The sequence below is a fragment of the Musca vetustissima genome, unplaced genomic scaffold, assembly GCF_032173495.1.
Source record: "Musca vetustissima isolate MV318-11 ecotype Yass unplaced genomic scaffold, APGP_CSIRO_Mvet_v1 utg163820, whole genome shotgun sequence".
In the NCBI taxonomy this organism is placed as follows: domain Eukaryota; kingdom Metazoa; phylum Arthropoda; class Insecta; order Diptera; family Muscidae; genus Musca; species Musca vetustissima.
Genome location: NW_026885017.1, coordinates 5,950 through 25,263, shown reverse-complemented (window position 1 = coordinate 25,263; position 19,314 = coordinate 5,950). Strand labels below are relative to the sequence as shown.

Genomic DNA, 19,314 nt, shown 5'->3' with positions numbered 1-19,314 from the left:
CGCCGGACCAAACTCACACTTTACAAGACGCTGATACTACCCGTGCTATTATATGGATCTGAAGCATGGGTACTTGCGCAAGCAGATGAGCCAGCTCTTGGGGTGTTTGATAGAAAAATTCTCCGAAAGATATACGGGCCAATCTGCGTCGATTGTGAATATCGGCGTCGAATGAACCATGAGCTTCACAATTTGTACGCGGACATCGACATAGTCAGTCGCATTGAGCTGCAGCGGCTACGGTGGATAGGCCATGTTGTGCGAATGAATGATAATGCCCCAGCTCAAAAGGAATATAAAAGCCAGCCTACTGATGGTTCTTTTTTAAGCTCGGATTATGGAACAACCGCTCTGTAACAAGTCAGCTAAGTAAAGTAAGTAAGTATGTCTGTTCTGAGACCTACTTCAAATATATTTCAAAGATTCACGCCTGTTCTGAGATCTCCTTAAATTATTTTTAATAAATTCTAAAAAATACACCGACGTCCCGCCCCGTATTTCATTCTTATTATTTTTCCAATCTTCAGAAAATATTCCCCAAATATCCTATACGTCCTCATGTCCAAATTTCCTGCCGATGTCCTCATATCCTGTTTTATATTTTTTATATTTATTTATTTTTGCTTTTTTGGTCAATGTTCGCAATCAATTTTTAACCAACCTTTCGGTGATTATTGTTTTCGAATACAAGGGCTGCCATAGCTGGGGTGTGGGTTGTGTTACTGAGCCAGAATCTGATTTGTTTCTACCTTTGTTTGCCCAAAAGGCTGGTAAGGAGGTTAACTATGTGTTGATTTTTTTTCTACACTGTCAGCTGTATATGTTTCTTCTTTCTACCCATCCTCCTCCCCGCAGGCTGAGGCTTGTAGTTTTTGACCCATGAAATTAGTTTTTGTTCTTCGGATTTGTTTTTCGCTTTTTCAGGTAACCCAAAAATTAATTTAATTTTTACTATTCGAAGGGAAATACCTCCCATACCCAAAAAAAATCCGCTTATTGTTATTCATGGATCCTCTTATTGTTATGTTGCTCCTGGAACATTTTGGTGGAAATGGAACTGTTAATTTTCGTTAAACAGCTATTGTGGCAAGGAATCCTCGGTTCTGATAATTAATTTGTCACAAAATCCGACAAAATATATGCAAATAATCAACATGCCTCCCAAGCTGCAACAACACTAACGAGTCATTTTTGGATTTTTCTTTATCTAGTTAAAGGTTTTCGTACTCTGGCCCCTTCCCATTAAAATCCTAGGATCAACCCTTTTTGGGGGTTGTCACACACACACACACGAACATCCTCTTAACACATTTATGGATATGAATAATAATTTTTGGTTGGCCACAAAAGCCACCACAAATACCTTTGTCTGTGAAAAAGAAGTAACATCCGAACATTCAACACTCCAACACCTCCTCCCATCCTACACTTCTCTCTCTCACACAATTTGGACCCCTGGTCGTTTTGCCACAGTTTATCCTCCAGGAGCTAGGTTATATCACTGTGGTGTGGTTAGAAATTCATATTCATAATTTTCCGAATTTTTTGTTCTTGTTGTTGTTGTCGTTGTTCCTATTTTACATTCAACAGAGTAATCGGATTTATTAAAAACCGCATAAAAGCCAAATTATCATTGGGTTTTGGGTTTTTAACTATCCGGCAAAATATTTTGTGTTGGTCTTTTTGGTCGGACTCTCTCCACCCCGCTTGGTGTTGTTGTTGTTACCTAGAGAAGAGGATTTAATGGTTTGCCAGTTTTCAAGGTGTGTGTGTGTGTGAGTGTGTGCTACAGAATTCGGGGGACTTTCATGCAAATTATTTAATTAACAAAAGGACTTTTTGGAAAAAGGTAATTTGGCAAAAATTTAAATTGCTTTGCAGCTTATAAATATTGTTGGCGGATTTTTATTCCGTTTTTGGCCACATAAGAGCTTTAACTTTAATTTGGTGATTGGCAAAAAAAAAAATAGAGCATATGGTTGGTCAATGGGGTCCTTATAAAAAAATAAATAAAATAACAACAACTGTAATTAAAAATGGTAAATTTAAAGGGATATAAAAAATATTATTCAAAGGATCCGCACGGAGGAGATTTATTAAAAAATATTTTTTGTAGGCTACAATAGGCGTGAATTTAATAGGCGTTATTTTAAATTTATTTGGTAACTTTTACTATAACACTTGTATTGCCTATAAATTCCTTCGCCGACTTCAGGCGTATATAGGTACAAAAAATAACCCTATACACATTCGGCAATACAAAGGCGGGTATATTAAATGTTGAGGGGTTCAAGGTCCAGAAATAGTTACCCTGAAATAAAAATATACAATATTCATTTAAATGTGTCTTTAATTGAAAAAAAAATAAATTAATTCAAACCCACCTTCATAACCGGACACTTCATGGGCATTGTGCCCTGCTGGAAAATACCTGAGGCCAAATCGGTTAAAAATTTACTTTGACTTTTACCAAATGATCGGCAGATATTGAAATCGTATTGCAATAGAGTACGATAGCTATTGGCTTTCGTATTGTTACGAACACCCAGCTCAACCATGGCCCATTGATCCTGTTTGAAGTCATGGGCCACCGATATGTTCAGATGTAGGCTGCCATTCGGATTGATTTTGGCCTCCTGGCCACTGTGATGTTTTGGGTTGAAGGTGGTCGCCACCGACACAAATTCGATTTTTTTCATTTCAATACATTTTAGAATTTCGAATAGTAAAATTATTTGGATTTTGAAATTCATGATGTTTTCGTCTTTGTTGTTGGTTTGCAAATATTTGATGACAACATTATTTTTTGGTGGTTAATAAATTTGTTTGTTTTTTGTTGTTAGTGGTATTAAGTGGACTTTTAAATTTATATTTTTAATTAACAACAAAGTAATTAATTGTGATAATCGCCAAAAGTGTGTTTCAAATTTAGAAATATTTTTATACCCTCCACCATAGTATGGAGGGTATATTAGTTTTGTTTTTCCGTTTGTAACGCATCGAAATAATCATTTCCGACCCTATAAAGTATATATATTCTTGATCAGCGTAAAATTCTATGACGATATAGCCATGTCCGTCTGTCCGTCTGTCCGTCTGTCCGTCTGTCTGTCTGTCTGTCCGTCTGTCTGTTGTAATCACTCTAGCGTCTAAACGAATGGAGATAGATCGCCAAAATTGTGCATAGAGTCGTCTTTTGTCTGCAGGCAGGTCAAGTTCGAAGATGGGCTTTATCGGTCCACGTTTAGGCATAGCTCCCATATAAGGGTACCCCCAAATTTTCGGTATTTTGGGGTTCTTGAGCGCGGTTTTCAACCGAATTCGCTGAAATTTGCTACATAGGGTTCTTATTGGGTACTTAATATCTCCACAAAAAATTATAAATATAGGTCCACTTTTTCTGGTAGCCCCCATATAAGGGTACCCCCAATTTTGCGGTATTTTGGGGTTCTTGAGCGCGTTTTTCAACCGATTTCGCTGAAATTTGGTATTTTGTAGTCGTATATGGTAACAAATCTCCCTACCAAAAATTATTAATATTCACCCCCTTTTAGGGGTAGTCCCCTTATAACCCCCTTTTTATACCCTCCACCATAGTATGGAGGGTATATTAGTTTTGTTTTTCCGTTTGTAACGCATCGAAATAATCATTTCCGACCCTATAAAGTATATATATTCTTGATCAGCGTAAAATTCTATGACGATATAGCCATGTCCGTCTGTCCGTCTGTCCGTCTGTCTGTCTGTCCGTCTGTCTGTTGTAATCACTCTAGCGTCTAAACGAATGGAGATAGATCGCCAAAATTTTGCATAGAGTCGTCTTTTGTCTGCAGGCAGGTCAAGTTCGAAGATGGGCTTTATCGGTCCACGTTTAGGCATAGCTCCCATATAAGGGTACCCCCAAATTTTCGGTATTTTGGGGTTCTTGAGCGCGGTTTTCAACCGAATTCGCTGAAATTTGCTACATAGGGTTCTTATTGGGTACTTAATATCTCCACAAAAAATTATAAATATAGGTCCACTTTTTCTGGTAGCCCCCATATAAGGGTACCCCCAATTTTGCGGTATTTTGGGGTTCTTGAGCGCGTTTTTCAACCGATTTCGCTGAAATTTGGTATTTTGTAGTCGTATATGGTAACAAATCTCCCTACCAAAAATTATTAATATTCACCCCCTTTTAGGGGTAGTCCCCTTATAACCCCCTTTTTTTTTATTTTAAAATAGTTAGCTGATGTTTTGCGGGTGTTGGGGTTATCCCATGTAGCTGTATTCCACCATAGTAGGGGGGTTATTCGGCAGACGAAATTTTCAGTTCACATTTTCTAAAGACCAAACAAGGCGTGGATTTATTAAAGAATAATTTTCTAAAGACCAAACAAGGCGTGGATTTATTAAAGAATAATTTTCTAAAGACCAAACAAGGCGTGGATTTATTAAAGAATAATTTTCTAAAGACCAAACTTAAAGAATAATTTTCTAAAGACCAAACAAGGCGTGGATTTATTAAAGAATAATTTTCTAAAGACCAAACAAGGCGTGGATTTATTAAAGAATAATTTTCTAAAGACCAAACAAGGCGTGGATTTATTAAAGAATAATTTTCTAAAGACCAAACAAGGCGTGGATTTATTAAAGAATAATTTTCTAAAGACCAAACAAGGCGTGGATTTATTAAAGAATAATTTTCTAAAGACCAAACAAGGCGTGGATTTATTAAAGAATAATTTTCTAAAGACCAAACAAGGCGTGGATTTATTAAAGAATAATTTTCTAAAGACCAAACAAGGCGTGGATTTATTAAAGAATAATTTTCTAAAGACCAAACAAGGCGTGGATTTATTAAAGAATAATTTTCTAAAGACCAAACAAGGCGTGGATTTATTAAAGAATAATTTTCTAAAGACCAAACAAGGCGTGGATTTATTAAAGAATAATTTTCTAAAGACCAAACAAGGCGTGGATTTATTAAAGAATAATTTTCTAAAGACCAAACAAGGCGTGGATTTATTAAAGAATAATTTTCTAAAGACCAAACAAGGCGTGGATTTATTAAAGAATAATTTTCTAAAGACCAAACAAGGCGTGGATTTATTAAAGAATAATTTTCTAAAGACCAAACAAGGCGTGGATTTATTAAAGAATAATTTTCTAAAGACCAAACAAGGCGTGGATTTATTAAAGAATAATTTTCTAAAGACCAAACAAGGCGTGGATTTATTAAAGAATAATTTTCTAAAGACCAAACAAGGCGTGGATTTATTAAAGAATAATTTTCTAAAGACCAAACAAGGCGTGGATTTATTAAAGAATAATTTTCTAAAGACCAAACAAGGCGTGGATTTATTAAAGAATAATTTTCTAAAGACCAAACAAGGCGTGGATTTATTAAAGAATAATTTTCTAAAGACCAAACAAGGCGTGGATTTATTAAAGAATAATTTTCTAAAGAAAGACCAAACAAGGCGTGGATTTATTAAAGAATAATTTTCTAAAGACCAAACAAGGCGTGGATTTATTAAAGAATAATTTTCTAAAGACCAAACAAGGCGTGGATTTATTAAAGAATAATTTTCTAAAGACCAAACAAGGCGTGGATTTATTAAAGAATAATTTTCTAAAGACCAAACAAGGCGTGGATTTATTAAAGAATAATTTTCTAAAGACCAAACAAGGCGTGGATTTATTAAAGAATAATTTTCTAAAGACCAAACAAGGCGTGGATTTATTAAAGAATAATTTTCTAAAGACCAAACAAGGCGTGGATTTATTAAAGAATAATTTTCTAGAGCAGTATAGTCGGACGGGGCCGACCATACGATACCCCACACAACTACCAAGGAAATCAAACTTATGCGCATTTTCATTCCAAGCCTGGGCAATATTTCGTGATAATTGCACCCTCTTGCCCGATTTGATTTCAACAGCACCTCTTCCTTACAATGACATTTTTCTCAATATTACTAATATTCTGTACAGCCGCCCCTCTAATTACTTGTCCAGATTCCCTTCACCGTGGGTGGTGTTGTGATGTTCGGTTTATAATTGTGGCCTATAGAGCGACTCGAAAAAAACACAAACTAAGTTTTTGGTCTAATTCATCCCGAAATTATTATCTGATCATCACCGAAAATTATAAGCGTTGTCCTTGACCATAACTGGAACCTAATGGAAAATTTCAAAACAATCAGTGCAATATTCCCACCCTTTAGTATGGTAATGGTTTACTAAATAATATCTGAATACGTAAGCACCTATAAATATTTGAGTGTAACTCCCATATCCATATATCCTTCTGGAGCAAATATGTTCGCCATAGAATACAGATTTTGTAATTTTTCACACAAAAGTCAGGGTTCATTTGACCCGCTAAATAATGACCGATCGTTATCAAAGCAGCCATGTACATTCTTTGACCCAATCCTCTTCTCCATGTAAAATTTCGCCATGTTCGGGTCATATTTGCGACCTCTAGAGCGACCAGAAAACCCGACAAAAATTAAGTATTTGGTCCATTTCATTCCCTAAATACTAACCGATTCATTGGCCAGAACCTATCCTACATGCAAAATTTCGTGAAGATTGGTCCATAACTGTGGCCTCTATCGTGTTTACAAATTATAATGGGCGGACGGACGGACACACATGTCTAGATCGACTCAGCTAGTCGAGATATGACGAACGGTATACTTAAAGGTGGATCTAAGATCAATATTTCGCGGCGTTACAAACTCTTGGGGCTGCACAAAGCTATGATACCCTGTCAACATAGTTGTGTAGGTATAACAAGGGGGAGAGGATAGTCAACAAAACATATTTTTTAATAAATCCACGCCAATTGTAGTCAACAAATATTTTTTAATAAATCCACGCTTTGAAAAAATTGTCATTGCCTATGTAGACCCCCATATATCCCCCCGGTTTGCCAAAATGTAAATAAAAATTTACAGCCTGACTTAATCTGATGCAAGTTTAGCCACTTCTTGGTTGGTCAGTCAGTCAGGCCATGACGAAATCGTAACCAACAACAACTGGTTGTTGGTCTAGCATTCATGCAATTTTCAAGTTTTTCTCTCACTCTCGTTTTTGTTGGCCGATTTGGATATTTGCTGGCGTTATCGTGGTGGTCAATGAGCTCCAAGCAGCATGCAGTTATGAATGGTCATTCATGACCGGTCCACTGACTGAGTGGCCTAGCTACCGGCCAAAAAGACTTGCAGCATTGTATAAGCAGCCTATAGCCGGGTAACTATTGGCTGCAGGTTGCTGCTAAGCACAAATTATTGCGACACTCTTTTGTTGTTATTGTTATTTATTGTTGTTGTAATTGTTTGGTTGTAGATCACTTTCAATGTTGTGTTTTTTCGAATTTATTTTTTGGAATTTTCCTTTGCAATGAATTGTAGTCTCTAGCTCTCTGTCTCTCTCGTTATCTTCTCTCTCTGTTAACTATTTGTTGTAATTGAATTCAATTTTTTTGGCAATTTTCTTAAGGCAATTCTTGAATTTTACAATATTTTCAATTTCAGTTATCTGGCGATCGGTCTGGTGTTAAGTTGACGGTTTCAAAACTAAACGGCTTAGAATTCGTATCGGAATAATTTATTTATTAAAAAAAAATTAAAAAATGTCATTGAGAATTATTTCAAGTATTGCCATTGTCCTATTTTGTTATTGTGTTCGGGTACAATGTCAGGAGAAATTCTTAACCGATCCGCGTAAGTGGTAATTGAGGCATGAAAAAAATTCTGAAAAAAAAATAATAATACAAAAATTATTCTCCGATAAATCCCCACCTATGGGTCCTTTAAAAAATTATTCCTTAATAAATCTCCACCTATGGTTCCATGGAAAAATTATTTTTTAATAAATTCTTTAATAAAAACCCAACTCTGGGTCCTTAAAAAATTATTCCTTAATAAATCCACGCCTTGTGGGTCCTTTAAAAAATTATTCTTTAATTAATCCCCACCTCTGGATTCTTTAAAAAAATTATTCTTTAATAAATCCCCAACTATGGGTACTTTAAAAAATTATTCTTTAATAAATCCCCAACAATGGGTCCTTTAAAATATTATTCTTTAATAAATCCGCACCTATGGATCCTTTGAAAAATTATTCTTTAATAAATCCCCAACTCTGGATTCTTTAAAAAATATTCTTTGATAAATCCCCACCTATGGGTCCTTTGAAAAATTATTCTTTTATAAATCCACGCCTCAGTTGGCCTTTGAAAATTATTCTTTAATAAATCCACGCCTCAGTTTGGCCCTTGAAAAATTATTCTATAATAAATCCACGCCCTGGGGTCCTTAAAAAAATATTCTTTAAGAAATCCCCACCTCTGGGTCCTTTAAAAAAATATTCTTTAAAAAATTATTCTTTAATAAATCCCCACTTCCGGATTCTCTAAAAAATGCTCCTTTAATAAATCCACGCCTTGTGGGTCCTTTAAAAAATTATTCTTTAATAAATCCACACCTTGAGGTCCTTTAAAAAATTATTCTTTCATAAATCCACAACTTGTGGGTTCTTTAAAAAAATATTTTTTAATAAATCCTTACCTTGGGGTCCTTGGAAAAATTATTTTTTAATAAATCCACCCCTTTAATAAATCCACCCTAATAAATCCACTCCTTTAAAAAATTATTCTTTAATAAATCCACGCCCTGTGGGTCCTTTAAAAAAATATTCTTTAATAAATCCACGCCCTGTGGGTCCTTTAAAAAATATTCTTTAATAAATCCACGCCCTGTGGGTCCTTTAAAAAATTCTTCTTTAATAAATCCACGCCTTAAGGTCCTTTGAAAAATAGTTTTTAATAAATCCACGCATTGAGATCCTTAAAAAAATTACTCCTTAACAAATTCACGCCTTTAGGTCCCTTAGAAAATTATTCTTTAAAAAACCAGCCCTGAGTCCTTTAAAAAAAATTCTCGAAAAATTCACGCCTTGTGGGTCCTTTAATAATTATTCGTTAATAAATCCCCCCTTGTGGGTCCTTTAAAAAAATATTCTCGAAAAATTCACGCCTTGTGGGTCCTTTAATAATTATTCGTTAATAAATCCCCCTTGTGGGTCCTTTAAAAAATTATTCTTTAATAAATCCACGCCTTAAGGTCCTTTAAAAAATTATTCTTTAATAAATCTACGCCTTGAGATCCTGTAAAAAATTATTCTATAATAAATCAACGCCTTGAAGATCCTTCTTTAATAAATTCCCGTCTTCTGGATCCTTTAAAATTAATTTTCTTTTATTTTTCCGAACTAAAATCCCCCCGAAACTAAAATTCTTTAAAAATTTATTAACACTTCTTCAACAGCAGATTACATCAAGTCATGCAAGATTGCGGCTAAGGACTTTGTTAATTGTTCGACGGAAAGTATACAAAAGCTGTTCGACAAACTGAATGATGGTGAGTGGGTCCCTAGGCAACCTTTAAAAAAAATCGAAAATTATTTTTTTTTCTAATATTTTTCCCAGGCATTCCCGGTCTGGATAGCATCAAAAGCTTCGACCCCTTCCTGCTGAATCGCATTAAAATCACCCAGGGCAATAGTAATGCCATTAATCTCAAAGTGGAATTGGCCAATGTACAGATTATAGGGTTCGGTCACACTCATGTGCTGGAGAGTATGTAAGTAATGATACGATGAAGAGATGGGGGTAGAGAGGAAAGAGAGAATCTAATATTTGAAATATGACCTCTCTTCAGTGTTTATCCCAAGGACTATAGCTGGAAGACCACATTTGTATTGCCCGTCATGAAGCTGAAGGGTGATTATAGCCTGTTTGGGCGGATTCTGCTGATACCGCTTAATGGTAGGGGTGAGGTGTTTCTGGATGCAGGTATGGGGAGGAAATTTGAGTTTTTGTTATTAATTTTTATATATTTTTTAAATTTGTTTTTCATTTTAGAAAACATGACAGTGGTAATGCGTACAAAGACCAAATTATATTCCAAAGGCGGCTTCACATTCTATAATGTCACAAATACCGATGTCGATTTCAAATTGGAGGGCCTGAAATCGTATTTCTCGAATTTGTTTAATGGGCAAAAGCAATTGGGTAAGAATGAGAAATAATTAAAAAAACCGCAAAACCTCAATTTAAAAAAAATTAAATTTAAAAAACAGTAAGGAAAGTAGTAAATTCGGACGACTATATGATACTCTTCACCACTACGGGTATATTAAACAGCAAAATTAACATGAAATTGGACGAAATAAAATATGCGATATTTACTTATATGTGATTGGACTAAATTCAGTACGCTATGCAATATTAGAACTTTGGTACATTATTTACATTAAATCGGACGAAAAAAATATATATATATATATATATATATATATATATCTGAGCCGATTTTCACGAAACTTAGCACACATCATTTCAGACTCCATTCATTACCCTATGGCAAATTTCGTGCAAATCGAAATATATTAAGGGACTTTTGTGCACCATTTACATAAAATCGAATGAAAATATATATGGGAGCTATATCTAAATCTGAACCGATTTTCACGAAACTTGGTAGACTTAACTTTAGGTTCAGTACCTTATGCTAAATTTCGTTTAAATCGAAAGTTATATAGGGACTGTTTACATTAAATCGGTTAAATATATATATGGGAGCTATATCTAAGTCTGAACCGATTTTCAGGAAACTTAACACACGTCATTCTAGACCTAATTCTCTACACTGTGCCAAATTTCGTGCAAATCGAAAGATATATAGGGACATTGGTGCACCATTTACCTTAAATCGGACGAAACTATATATGGGAGCTATATCTAAATCTAGACCGATTTTCACGAAACTTAGCACACTTCGTTCTAAACTTAAATCAATACGCTGTGTCAAATTTCGTGAAAATCGTAGGTTATATAGGCACTTTGGTGCACTATTTACCTAAATCGGACGAAAATATATATGGGAGCTATATCTAAATCTGAACCGATTTTCAGGAAACTTAACACACATCATTCCTGACCTAATTCATTACGCTGTGCCAAATTTCGTGCAAATCGAAGGCTATATAGGGACTTTGATGCACCATTTACATTAAATCGGACGAAAATATATATATGGGAGTTATATCTAAGTCTGAACCGATGTTCACGAAATTTAACACACATTGTTCTAGACTTAACTCATTACGCCCTGCCAAATTTCGTGCAAATCGAAGAATATATAGGGACTTTGGTGCACCATTTACATAAAATCGGACGAAACTATATATGGGAGCTATATCTAAATCTGAACCCATTTTCATGAAACTTAGCACACATCATTCTAGAGAGAATTCAGTACGCTATGCCAAATTTCGTTCAAATCGAAGGGTATATAGGGACTTTGGTGCACCATTTACTTAAAATCGGACGAAACTATATATGGGAGCTATATGTAAATCTGAATCGATATTCGCGAAACTTAACACACATCGTTCTAGATTTAGTTCAGTACGCTATGTCAAATTTCGTGCAAATCGAAGAATATATAGGGACCTTGGTGCACCATTTACCTAAAATCGGATGAAAATATATATGGGAGCTATATCTAAATATCGACCGATTTTCACGGAACTTAGCAGACATCACTATAGGCTCACTTTAGTGCGTTATGCGAAATTTCGTGAAAATTGAAAGATATATAGGAACTTTGGTTCAGCATGCGGATGAATATATATATATATATATATATCGAGTTATATCTAAATCTAAACCGATTTTTCCCAATTTCAATAGGGTTCGTCCCTGAGCCAAACAAATGAGCTGTGCCTAATTTCATACAATTCGGATCATAAATGCGACCTGTACTTTGTTTACAATATAACATGAACAGACGGACGGACGGTCATAAACTACTCAGAAAGTGATTCTATGCATATCCTCAAAAGGAACCATCTGTCTATCTCGCTTCCTTTTGCCTGTTAAAAAAATATGCATAAATACATAATACCCTGTACCACAGTGTGGTGAAGGGTAAACAAATCCAAGCATAAGAGCAACTGCAAAAATATTTTTAAACCAGTGAGCGGATCAGTGTAGTCGGACCGGGCCGACCATATAATACCGTACACAACTTCCACGGAAATCTAACTATGTGGTTCTATATTCTGAGCTTGGGCAATATTTCTCGATACTTGCACCCTGTTGACCGACTAGAGGTCAACAAATTTTATTAATATTCAGCACAGCCCCTCTGTGTATTGTGTTGGGATGTTCGACTTATAATTGTGGCCTATAGATCGACTCGAACGAACGGTCCACGTCATTCCAATATTAATATCTGATCATCACCGGCGTTGTCCTTGACCGTACCTGGATCCTCATGGAAAATTTCAAAACGATCAGCGCTATATATTTGCCCTCTAGTTCGGTAATGGGTTACTAAATAATATACGTAATACGTAAGCACCTGTAAATATTTAAGTGTAACTGCAACATCCGAGTGTATACGGCAATATAATTGGTATCGATTTAAAGGACAACCACTTCTCTCGAATATACTCTCTCGGATCTATGTCCTTCAGGGGCAAATATATACGCCATAGAATACAAATTTTATAATTTTTCACACAAAAGTCGGGGTCCATTCGACCCGCTAAATATTGGCCAATCTATATTCAAACAAGTATGCTTATTCTTAAGCCTATCCCATACTACATGCAAAATTTCGTGAAGATTGGTCCATAACTGGGGCCTGTATCGTGTTTACAAATTATAATGGACAGACGGACGGACGGGCATAGATGTCTAGATCGACTCAGCTAGTCGAGATATGACGATCGGTATACATGGAAGCATATTGTATTTTCAAAAAATATATTTCTCATCCATTTTTTTTTTCTTGTTAATCCTTTTCACCCCCCTTCTTCCAGAGGACAGTACAAATAAATTCTTCAATGACAATTGGCGCATGTTAACCGATGCCCTCTACACGGTGATTACACAAACCATCGAAGATATTCTCTTGGATGTTCTGCGGAAGATTTTCCATTTTATACCGGCGAATTTCTTTGTCGAAGATATCCCAACACCGGAACAATTGTATGGCAGCAAACAGAAGTCGGGAAAGAAAATTTAATGGAATATCCTTTCAAGGATGTGTTGAAGGATAAACATCCTTTATTGTACACGTCAATTAAGATGTTTATTTTTAATTTTAAGCAATTTGTATATATACTTGTAAATATACGATAATTTTCCCCCAATAAAATAAAAGAGGACAGAAAATAAATTTTCTTGTTAATTTGGTAAATTTTAAGTTTTGCAGAATTCTTATGACCTTTCCCCACAACCCTCAGAAACGCCATTCGTGCCATTGCAGCTGACATTAATTTGTTTACTTCTGCAATTGGCTGAAATGGGTTTTCAAACCAAACACCAACGATCAATTAAGTTCTTATCCACAAAAATCGGTAATGCCAGTCAGGATAGAGACATTTGCTATTTGGCGAGTGTGCTCAGCCACTGAACCAAATTGTATTCAGTATGGCAATGTGAAAAGTTGGAGGATAAGTAATGAAGGGCAGAGATGGGCAACAGATGGAACGCCTAGGGTAACATAAAATAATATGAGGCCTACACCGCTCAACTTACACACCTGCTTGACGAAAGCACTTCTTGTCCCGATAATAGTATACAAGCACAATGACAAAGAATTGCCCACTCCCTACAAACTGCAGCAAAAGCAAATCTTGGGTACCAAAAACCACCATCAAGAAATCCATGTCACGATCAGGAGTGTCGTAATGCTACTGAAGTGAAAAATGCAGCGTTCAGGACAACCTTGCAGACAGTAGCAACACGTAATACGATGGAGAATTATCGGGAGAAAAGAAGAGAGGAGAAACGTATTTTCAGAAAAAAGAAGAAAGAACAAGAAAAACGTGAGCGTGAACTAATCGAGATGTACATAAGTCAGAATGAAGTCCGGAAATTCTAACAACGGGTAAAACACCAAACGGAAGGCTTTGGCGCAGGCACGTCCTCCTGTAGAGATGAAGATGGAAACCTGGTGACAGATACAGACAGCGTGTTGAGGATCTGGAAATATCATTTTGAAAAGCTTTTGGAAATAGTGGCGGTGAAGAAAATACTCCAGAACCCCGAATAAGAGATATAGAGTGTATACCACCTAGCCAAGATGAGGTCAGAGTAGCAATTAATCGGCTGAAGAACAATAAAGCAGCAGGTGCCGACGGGTTACCAACCGAGCTATTCAAGACTGGTGGTCAGATGCTGGTAAGGAGCATGCACCAGCTCATATGTACAATTTGGCTAGAGGTATGCATTCCCAATGTCGGGAACCTACGCATCCTGTGTCCCGTGCACAAAAAAGGAGACCAGACGATATGTGGAATAAGTCTCTGAGGAATAAGTATCCTTCCCATCGCATATAAAGTGCTATACAGTGTGCTGTGTGAACGAATGAAGCCAATGGTCAATGACATTATTGGACCATACCAATGCAGCTTTAGGCCTGGCAACTCCACCATTGACAAGATTTTCACATTGCGCCAGATCCTAAAAAAAACCCACGAAAAACACATCGACACATTCCACTCAATTCGTCGATTATAAAGCCGCATTCTACAGCCCTATCCGTTCAGAGGTGTTTAAAGCCATGCCTCCATTTAGAATTCCTGCAAAATTAATACGGCTATGCAGGATAACTTTAAGTGGCACAATGTTAGCAGTTAAAGTAGGAAAGGACCTATCGGAGCCATTCAATACCGAACAAGGATTGAGACAAGGTGACAGTTAGTCGTGTGACCTTTTTAACATCGTGCTGGAAAAGGTCATACGAGACGCAAAGGTGAACAGAAATGACACTCTGTACACCAAACAACACATGTCACTCGCCTACGCCGATGTCATCGATATAATGGGTCGAACATTGCGTGCGGTAACAGCCACCTTTGAAGGAATTGAGAAAGAGTCTGCCAAAGTGGGTCGGCAGTAAACGGCGAAAAGACCAAGCTGATGGTATCAACCCACAAGACGTCCAGTCGACTCGGACCAACTGTGGAACTTGAAAACGACAGCTTCGAATAGGTAGTGAAGGATTTTATATACCTCGGTACCGCCATAAATAAAACGAATGTCATCAGTTTTGAAATTCGGAGAAGGATTGTGATGGCCAAAAGATGCTACTATGGTCTAAGTAAGCAGTTTAGAAACAAGGCCACCTCTCGCCAAACCAAACTCACACTCTACAAGACGCTGATACTACCCGCGCTGTTATATGGATCTGAAGCATGGGTACTTGCGCAAGCAGGTGAGACAGCTCTTGGGATATTTAAGAGAAAAGTACTCCGAAAGATCTATCTGCGTCAATGGTGAATATCGCAGTCGAATGAACCATGAGTTGTACCAGCTATTCTCGGACATCGACATTGTTAGACGTATTGAGCTGCTGTGACTACATTGGCTAGGCCATCTTTTGAGAATGGATGAAGATGCCCCAGCTCAAAAGGCATATAAAAGCGAGCCAAGTGATGATTCCCGCAGAAGGGGAGAGCCACGAATCCGATGGAACGATCAAGTAGAAGACAACATCTCGGAAAATGGTATTTCAAATTGAATGAGATGCGCACAAGACCGACGAGCCTGGAAATCTTTTTATACCCTTCACCACACTGTGGTACAGGGTATTATGTCTTTGTGCATATGTTTGTAACAGGTAAAAGGAAACGAGATAGACACATAGTTCCTTTTGAGAATATGCATAGAATCAGTTTCTTAGTCGATTTATGCATGTCCGTCCTTCTGTTGGAGTTAAATTGTAAACAAATTACAGGTCGCATTTATAATCCGATATGGATTAAATTTGGTACAGCTCATTTATTTGGACCAAGGACGAAACCTATTGAAATTGGGGAAAATCGGTCCAGATTTAGATAAAGCTCCCATATATATATTTTCGTCCGATTTAATGTAAATTGTGCACCAAAGTCCCCATATATTTTTCGATTTGCACGAAATTTGGCACAGCGTACTGAATTAGGTCTAAAATGATGTGTGCTTAGTTTCGTGGAAATCGGTTCTGATTTAGATGTAGCTCCCATATATATTTTCGTCCGATTTAAAGTAAATGGACCACCAAAGTCCCTATATATATTTCGATATGCACGAAATTTGGCATAGCGTAATGAATTAGGTATAGAATGATGTGTGTTAAATTTCGTGAACATCGGTCCAGATTTAGATATAGCTCCCATATATATTTTCGTCCGATTTTATGTAAATGGTGCACCAAAGTACCTATATATCTTTCGATTTGCACGAAATTTGGCATAGCGTAGTATGATGTACGATAAGTTTCGTGAAAATCGTTCCAGATTTAGATATAGCTCTCATATATATTTCGTCCGTGAAAATCGGTTCAATGAAATGAAATTTAGCATAAGTTGAAGAAAGACATAAAGATCACATATTCAAATTCGTTCAATTTCATGCCAATATTATTTCGAAAATGCGGAGTCTGTTAAGAGACATATGTAGAATATACCCAAAGTGGTCAAGGTCAGCCCATTTCCGACTTTACGACTTTCCTTACTGGTTTAAGTTCGGCTTATGGAACAACCATTCTGTCATAAGCCAGCAAAGTAAGTAAGAAATCCACTCCTTACAGGTCCTTCAAAAAAAAAAATTTTTATTAAATCCACGCCTTACAGGTCCTTCAAAAAATATTTTCTTAATAAATCCACGCCTTGCAGGTCCTTCAAAAAATATTTTTTAATAAATCCACGCCTTGCAGGTCCTTCAAAAAATATTTTTTAATAAATCCACGCCTTGCAGGTCCTTCAAAAAATATTTTTTAATAAATCCACGCCTTTGGAGGTCCTTCAAAAAATATTTTTTAATAAATCCACGCCTTTGGAGGTCCGACAAAAAATATTTTTTTAATAAATCCACGCCTTGCAGGTCCTTCAAAAACTGTTCTTTTATAAATCCACCCCTTGCAGGTCCTTCAAAAAATAGTTTTTTATAAATCCAAGCCTATGGATGTCCTTCAAAAAATATTTTTTAATAAATCCACGCCTTTGGAGGTCCTTCAAAAACTGTTCTTTTATAAATCCACGCCTTGCAGGTCATTCAAAAAATATTTTTTTATACCTCCAAGCCTTTGGAGGTCCTCCAAAAAAAATTTTTTTTTTTAAATCCCCACCTTTCAAAAAATATTTGTATTTTTCCCTTTGCTTGCCCATCTCATCCCATTATCCGTTGTGGTGATTCAAAACGCCATATAATCGAGGGTTGTTGCGATCCGCATGTTTTAACTGCCACCAAAAATATGTGTGTTGTACTTTTAAATGGCCTTAACCACAAATACAATGAGACCGTATGTGTTAAATTAATTGCCCTGTTTCCGTTTTTAAGTTGATGGTCGGTTGGATGGCTGGGCAGGATGGCCTGCCCCGGCCAGGATGTTCGGTAATATGGCAGCATGTGAATTTTCGTTAGTAATGCAAGGTTGTTATGTTGTTGCCATAACGCTGTGGCGCTTTTAAGCCCATCTCGTTGGCAACCAGTGTGTGTGTCCGTGAGTAGTCATTCCCGTGTGTGTGTTGGTGGTCACTTGAAATGTATATGTCCGTCGACGTTTTTTAATTGTAATTTTTACAGCAATTAATTTATTTTATTAAACAGTTATTTCTAGACCAAACGAATGTTGTTATCCTGGTCCTGGTTTTTTGTTTCGGCTGGAATGTCGTGTGGTGTTTGTTGGTTGGTCGTGGGTTCTCCGAGTACATTTTATGTGAATATTTTATGGCTTACAATTTTTGTATTATGTCCTACGCGGGACTACATTTTGTTGTTTCGTGGTAGTGGTGGTGGGTGTCGTGTAGTGCGGTGTCGGAATGCATTTAATTTCCATGTCCGGATTGCAGTTCAGTGTAGTGTGTGTGTGTCGTTTCGAAAATGTTTTGTGGTTTTAACGTGATTTTCGTATTGGCTGAGCTTTGGTCAAAAACAAATTTATTTAGATTAATTATTTTTTTTTCATGCACACATGTATATGTGTGAGAGTGTGTGTGTGTTTTTGTAAAATGAGTTTTGTCATGTAAATAAAATATATGTGGTATTTAAATAGTGGTAGTAGTTGTGTGGGTGTAGGATTTTATTTCTAAAACCAGAACTTGGACTAGGTAATTGCATGAAATTGGCCCCAGCGAAATTGCTTGTCACAAAAATGGCGAAATTTAAATTAATTGGTCAATTATATAAGGAAATTATTTGAAAAGAAAAAATTGCCAAAAATATGGCGATTTATATTCAAAAATTATTCGGATTTCAATTTTTTACAAAGGCGTGGATTTTTTTCCAGCAATTCCAAAGTCGTGGATTTACTAAACCAGTAAGGAAAGTTCAAAAGTCGGACGGAGCTGACTATATGATACCCTTCACCACTATGGATACATACAAGAGGGTAATGGGTACAAAACTTAATACACATCATTCTAGATTTAATTCAGAACGTTTTGCCAAATTTCGTGCCAATCGGAAAATTTATAGGGGCTTTGGTGCACAATTTACAATAAATCGGGCGAAAATATATACGGCAGTTAGACTCAATTAAGTGCGTCATGCCAATTTCATGCAAATCGAAAGATATATAGGGACATTGGTACACCATCTACCTTAAATCGGACGGAAATATACATGGGAGCTATATCTAAATCTGAACCGATTTTCAGGAAACTTAACACACATCATTCTGGACATAATCTACTACTCTATGCCAAATTTTGTGTAAATCGAATGATATTTAGGGACCTTGGTGCACCATTTACATAAAATCGGACGAAAATATATATGGGAGCTTTATCTAAATCTGAACCGATTTTTAGGAAACTTAACACACATCATTCGAGACTCAATTCAGTATGCTGTGCCAACTTTCGTGCAAATCGAAACATATATAGAGACTTTGGTGCACCATTTACATAAAATCGGACGAAACTGTATATGGGAGCTATATCTAAATCTGAACCGATTTCCTTGAAACTTAACACACATCATTATACACTTAATTCATAACGATGTGCCAAATTTCGTGCAAATCGAAAGATATATAAGGACTTTGGGGCACCATTTACATGAAATCTGACGAAACAATATATGGGAGCTATATCTAAATCTGGACCGAATTTCTCGAAACTTGGCAGACATCACTCTAGGCTTAATTCAATACGTTATGCCAAATTTCGTGCAAATCGAAAGATATATAGGGACTTTGGTACACCATTTACATTAAATCGGACGAAAATATATATGGGAGCTATATCTAAATCTCAACC

General features: G+C 36.4%; 2 protein-coding genes across 2 annotated transcripts; one reads left to right on the top strand and one right to left on the bottom strand.

Moving 5' to 3' along the window:
- Positions 1-2,155: 2,155 nt before the first annotated feature.
- Positions 2,156-2,699, bottom strand: LOC133332103 (uncharacterized). Its single transcript, XM_061540484.1, has 2 exons — positions 2,385-2,699; positions 2,156-2,311 (listed from the first exon to the last, which is right to left on the bottom strand). The coding sequence occupies exons 1-2, from the start codon at positions 2,697-2,699 to the stop codon at positions 2,156-2,158; spliced, it is 471 nt and encodes a 156-aa protein (XP_061396468.1).
- A 4,925-nt stretch (positions 2,700-7,624) lies between these two features.
- On the top strand, positions 7,625-13,091 carry LOC133332104 (circadian clock-controlled protein daywake). The gene is made up of 6 exons (XM_061540485.1): positions 7,625-7,715; positions 9,321-9,413; positions 9,482-9,635; positions 9,714-9,847; positions 9,917-10,066; positions 12,886-13,091. The coding sequence occupies exons 1-6, from the start codon at positions 7,625-7,627 to the stop codon at positions 13,089-13,091; spliced, it is 828 nt and encodes a 275-aa protein (XP_061396469.1).
- Positions 13,092-19,314: the final 6,223 nt, after the last annotated feature.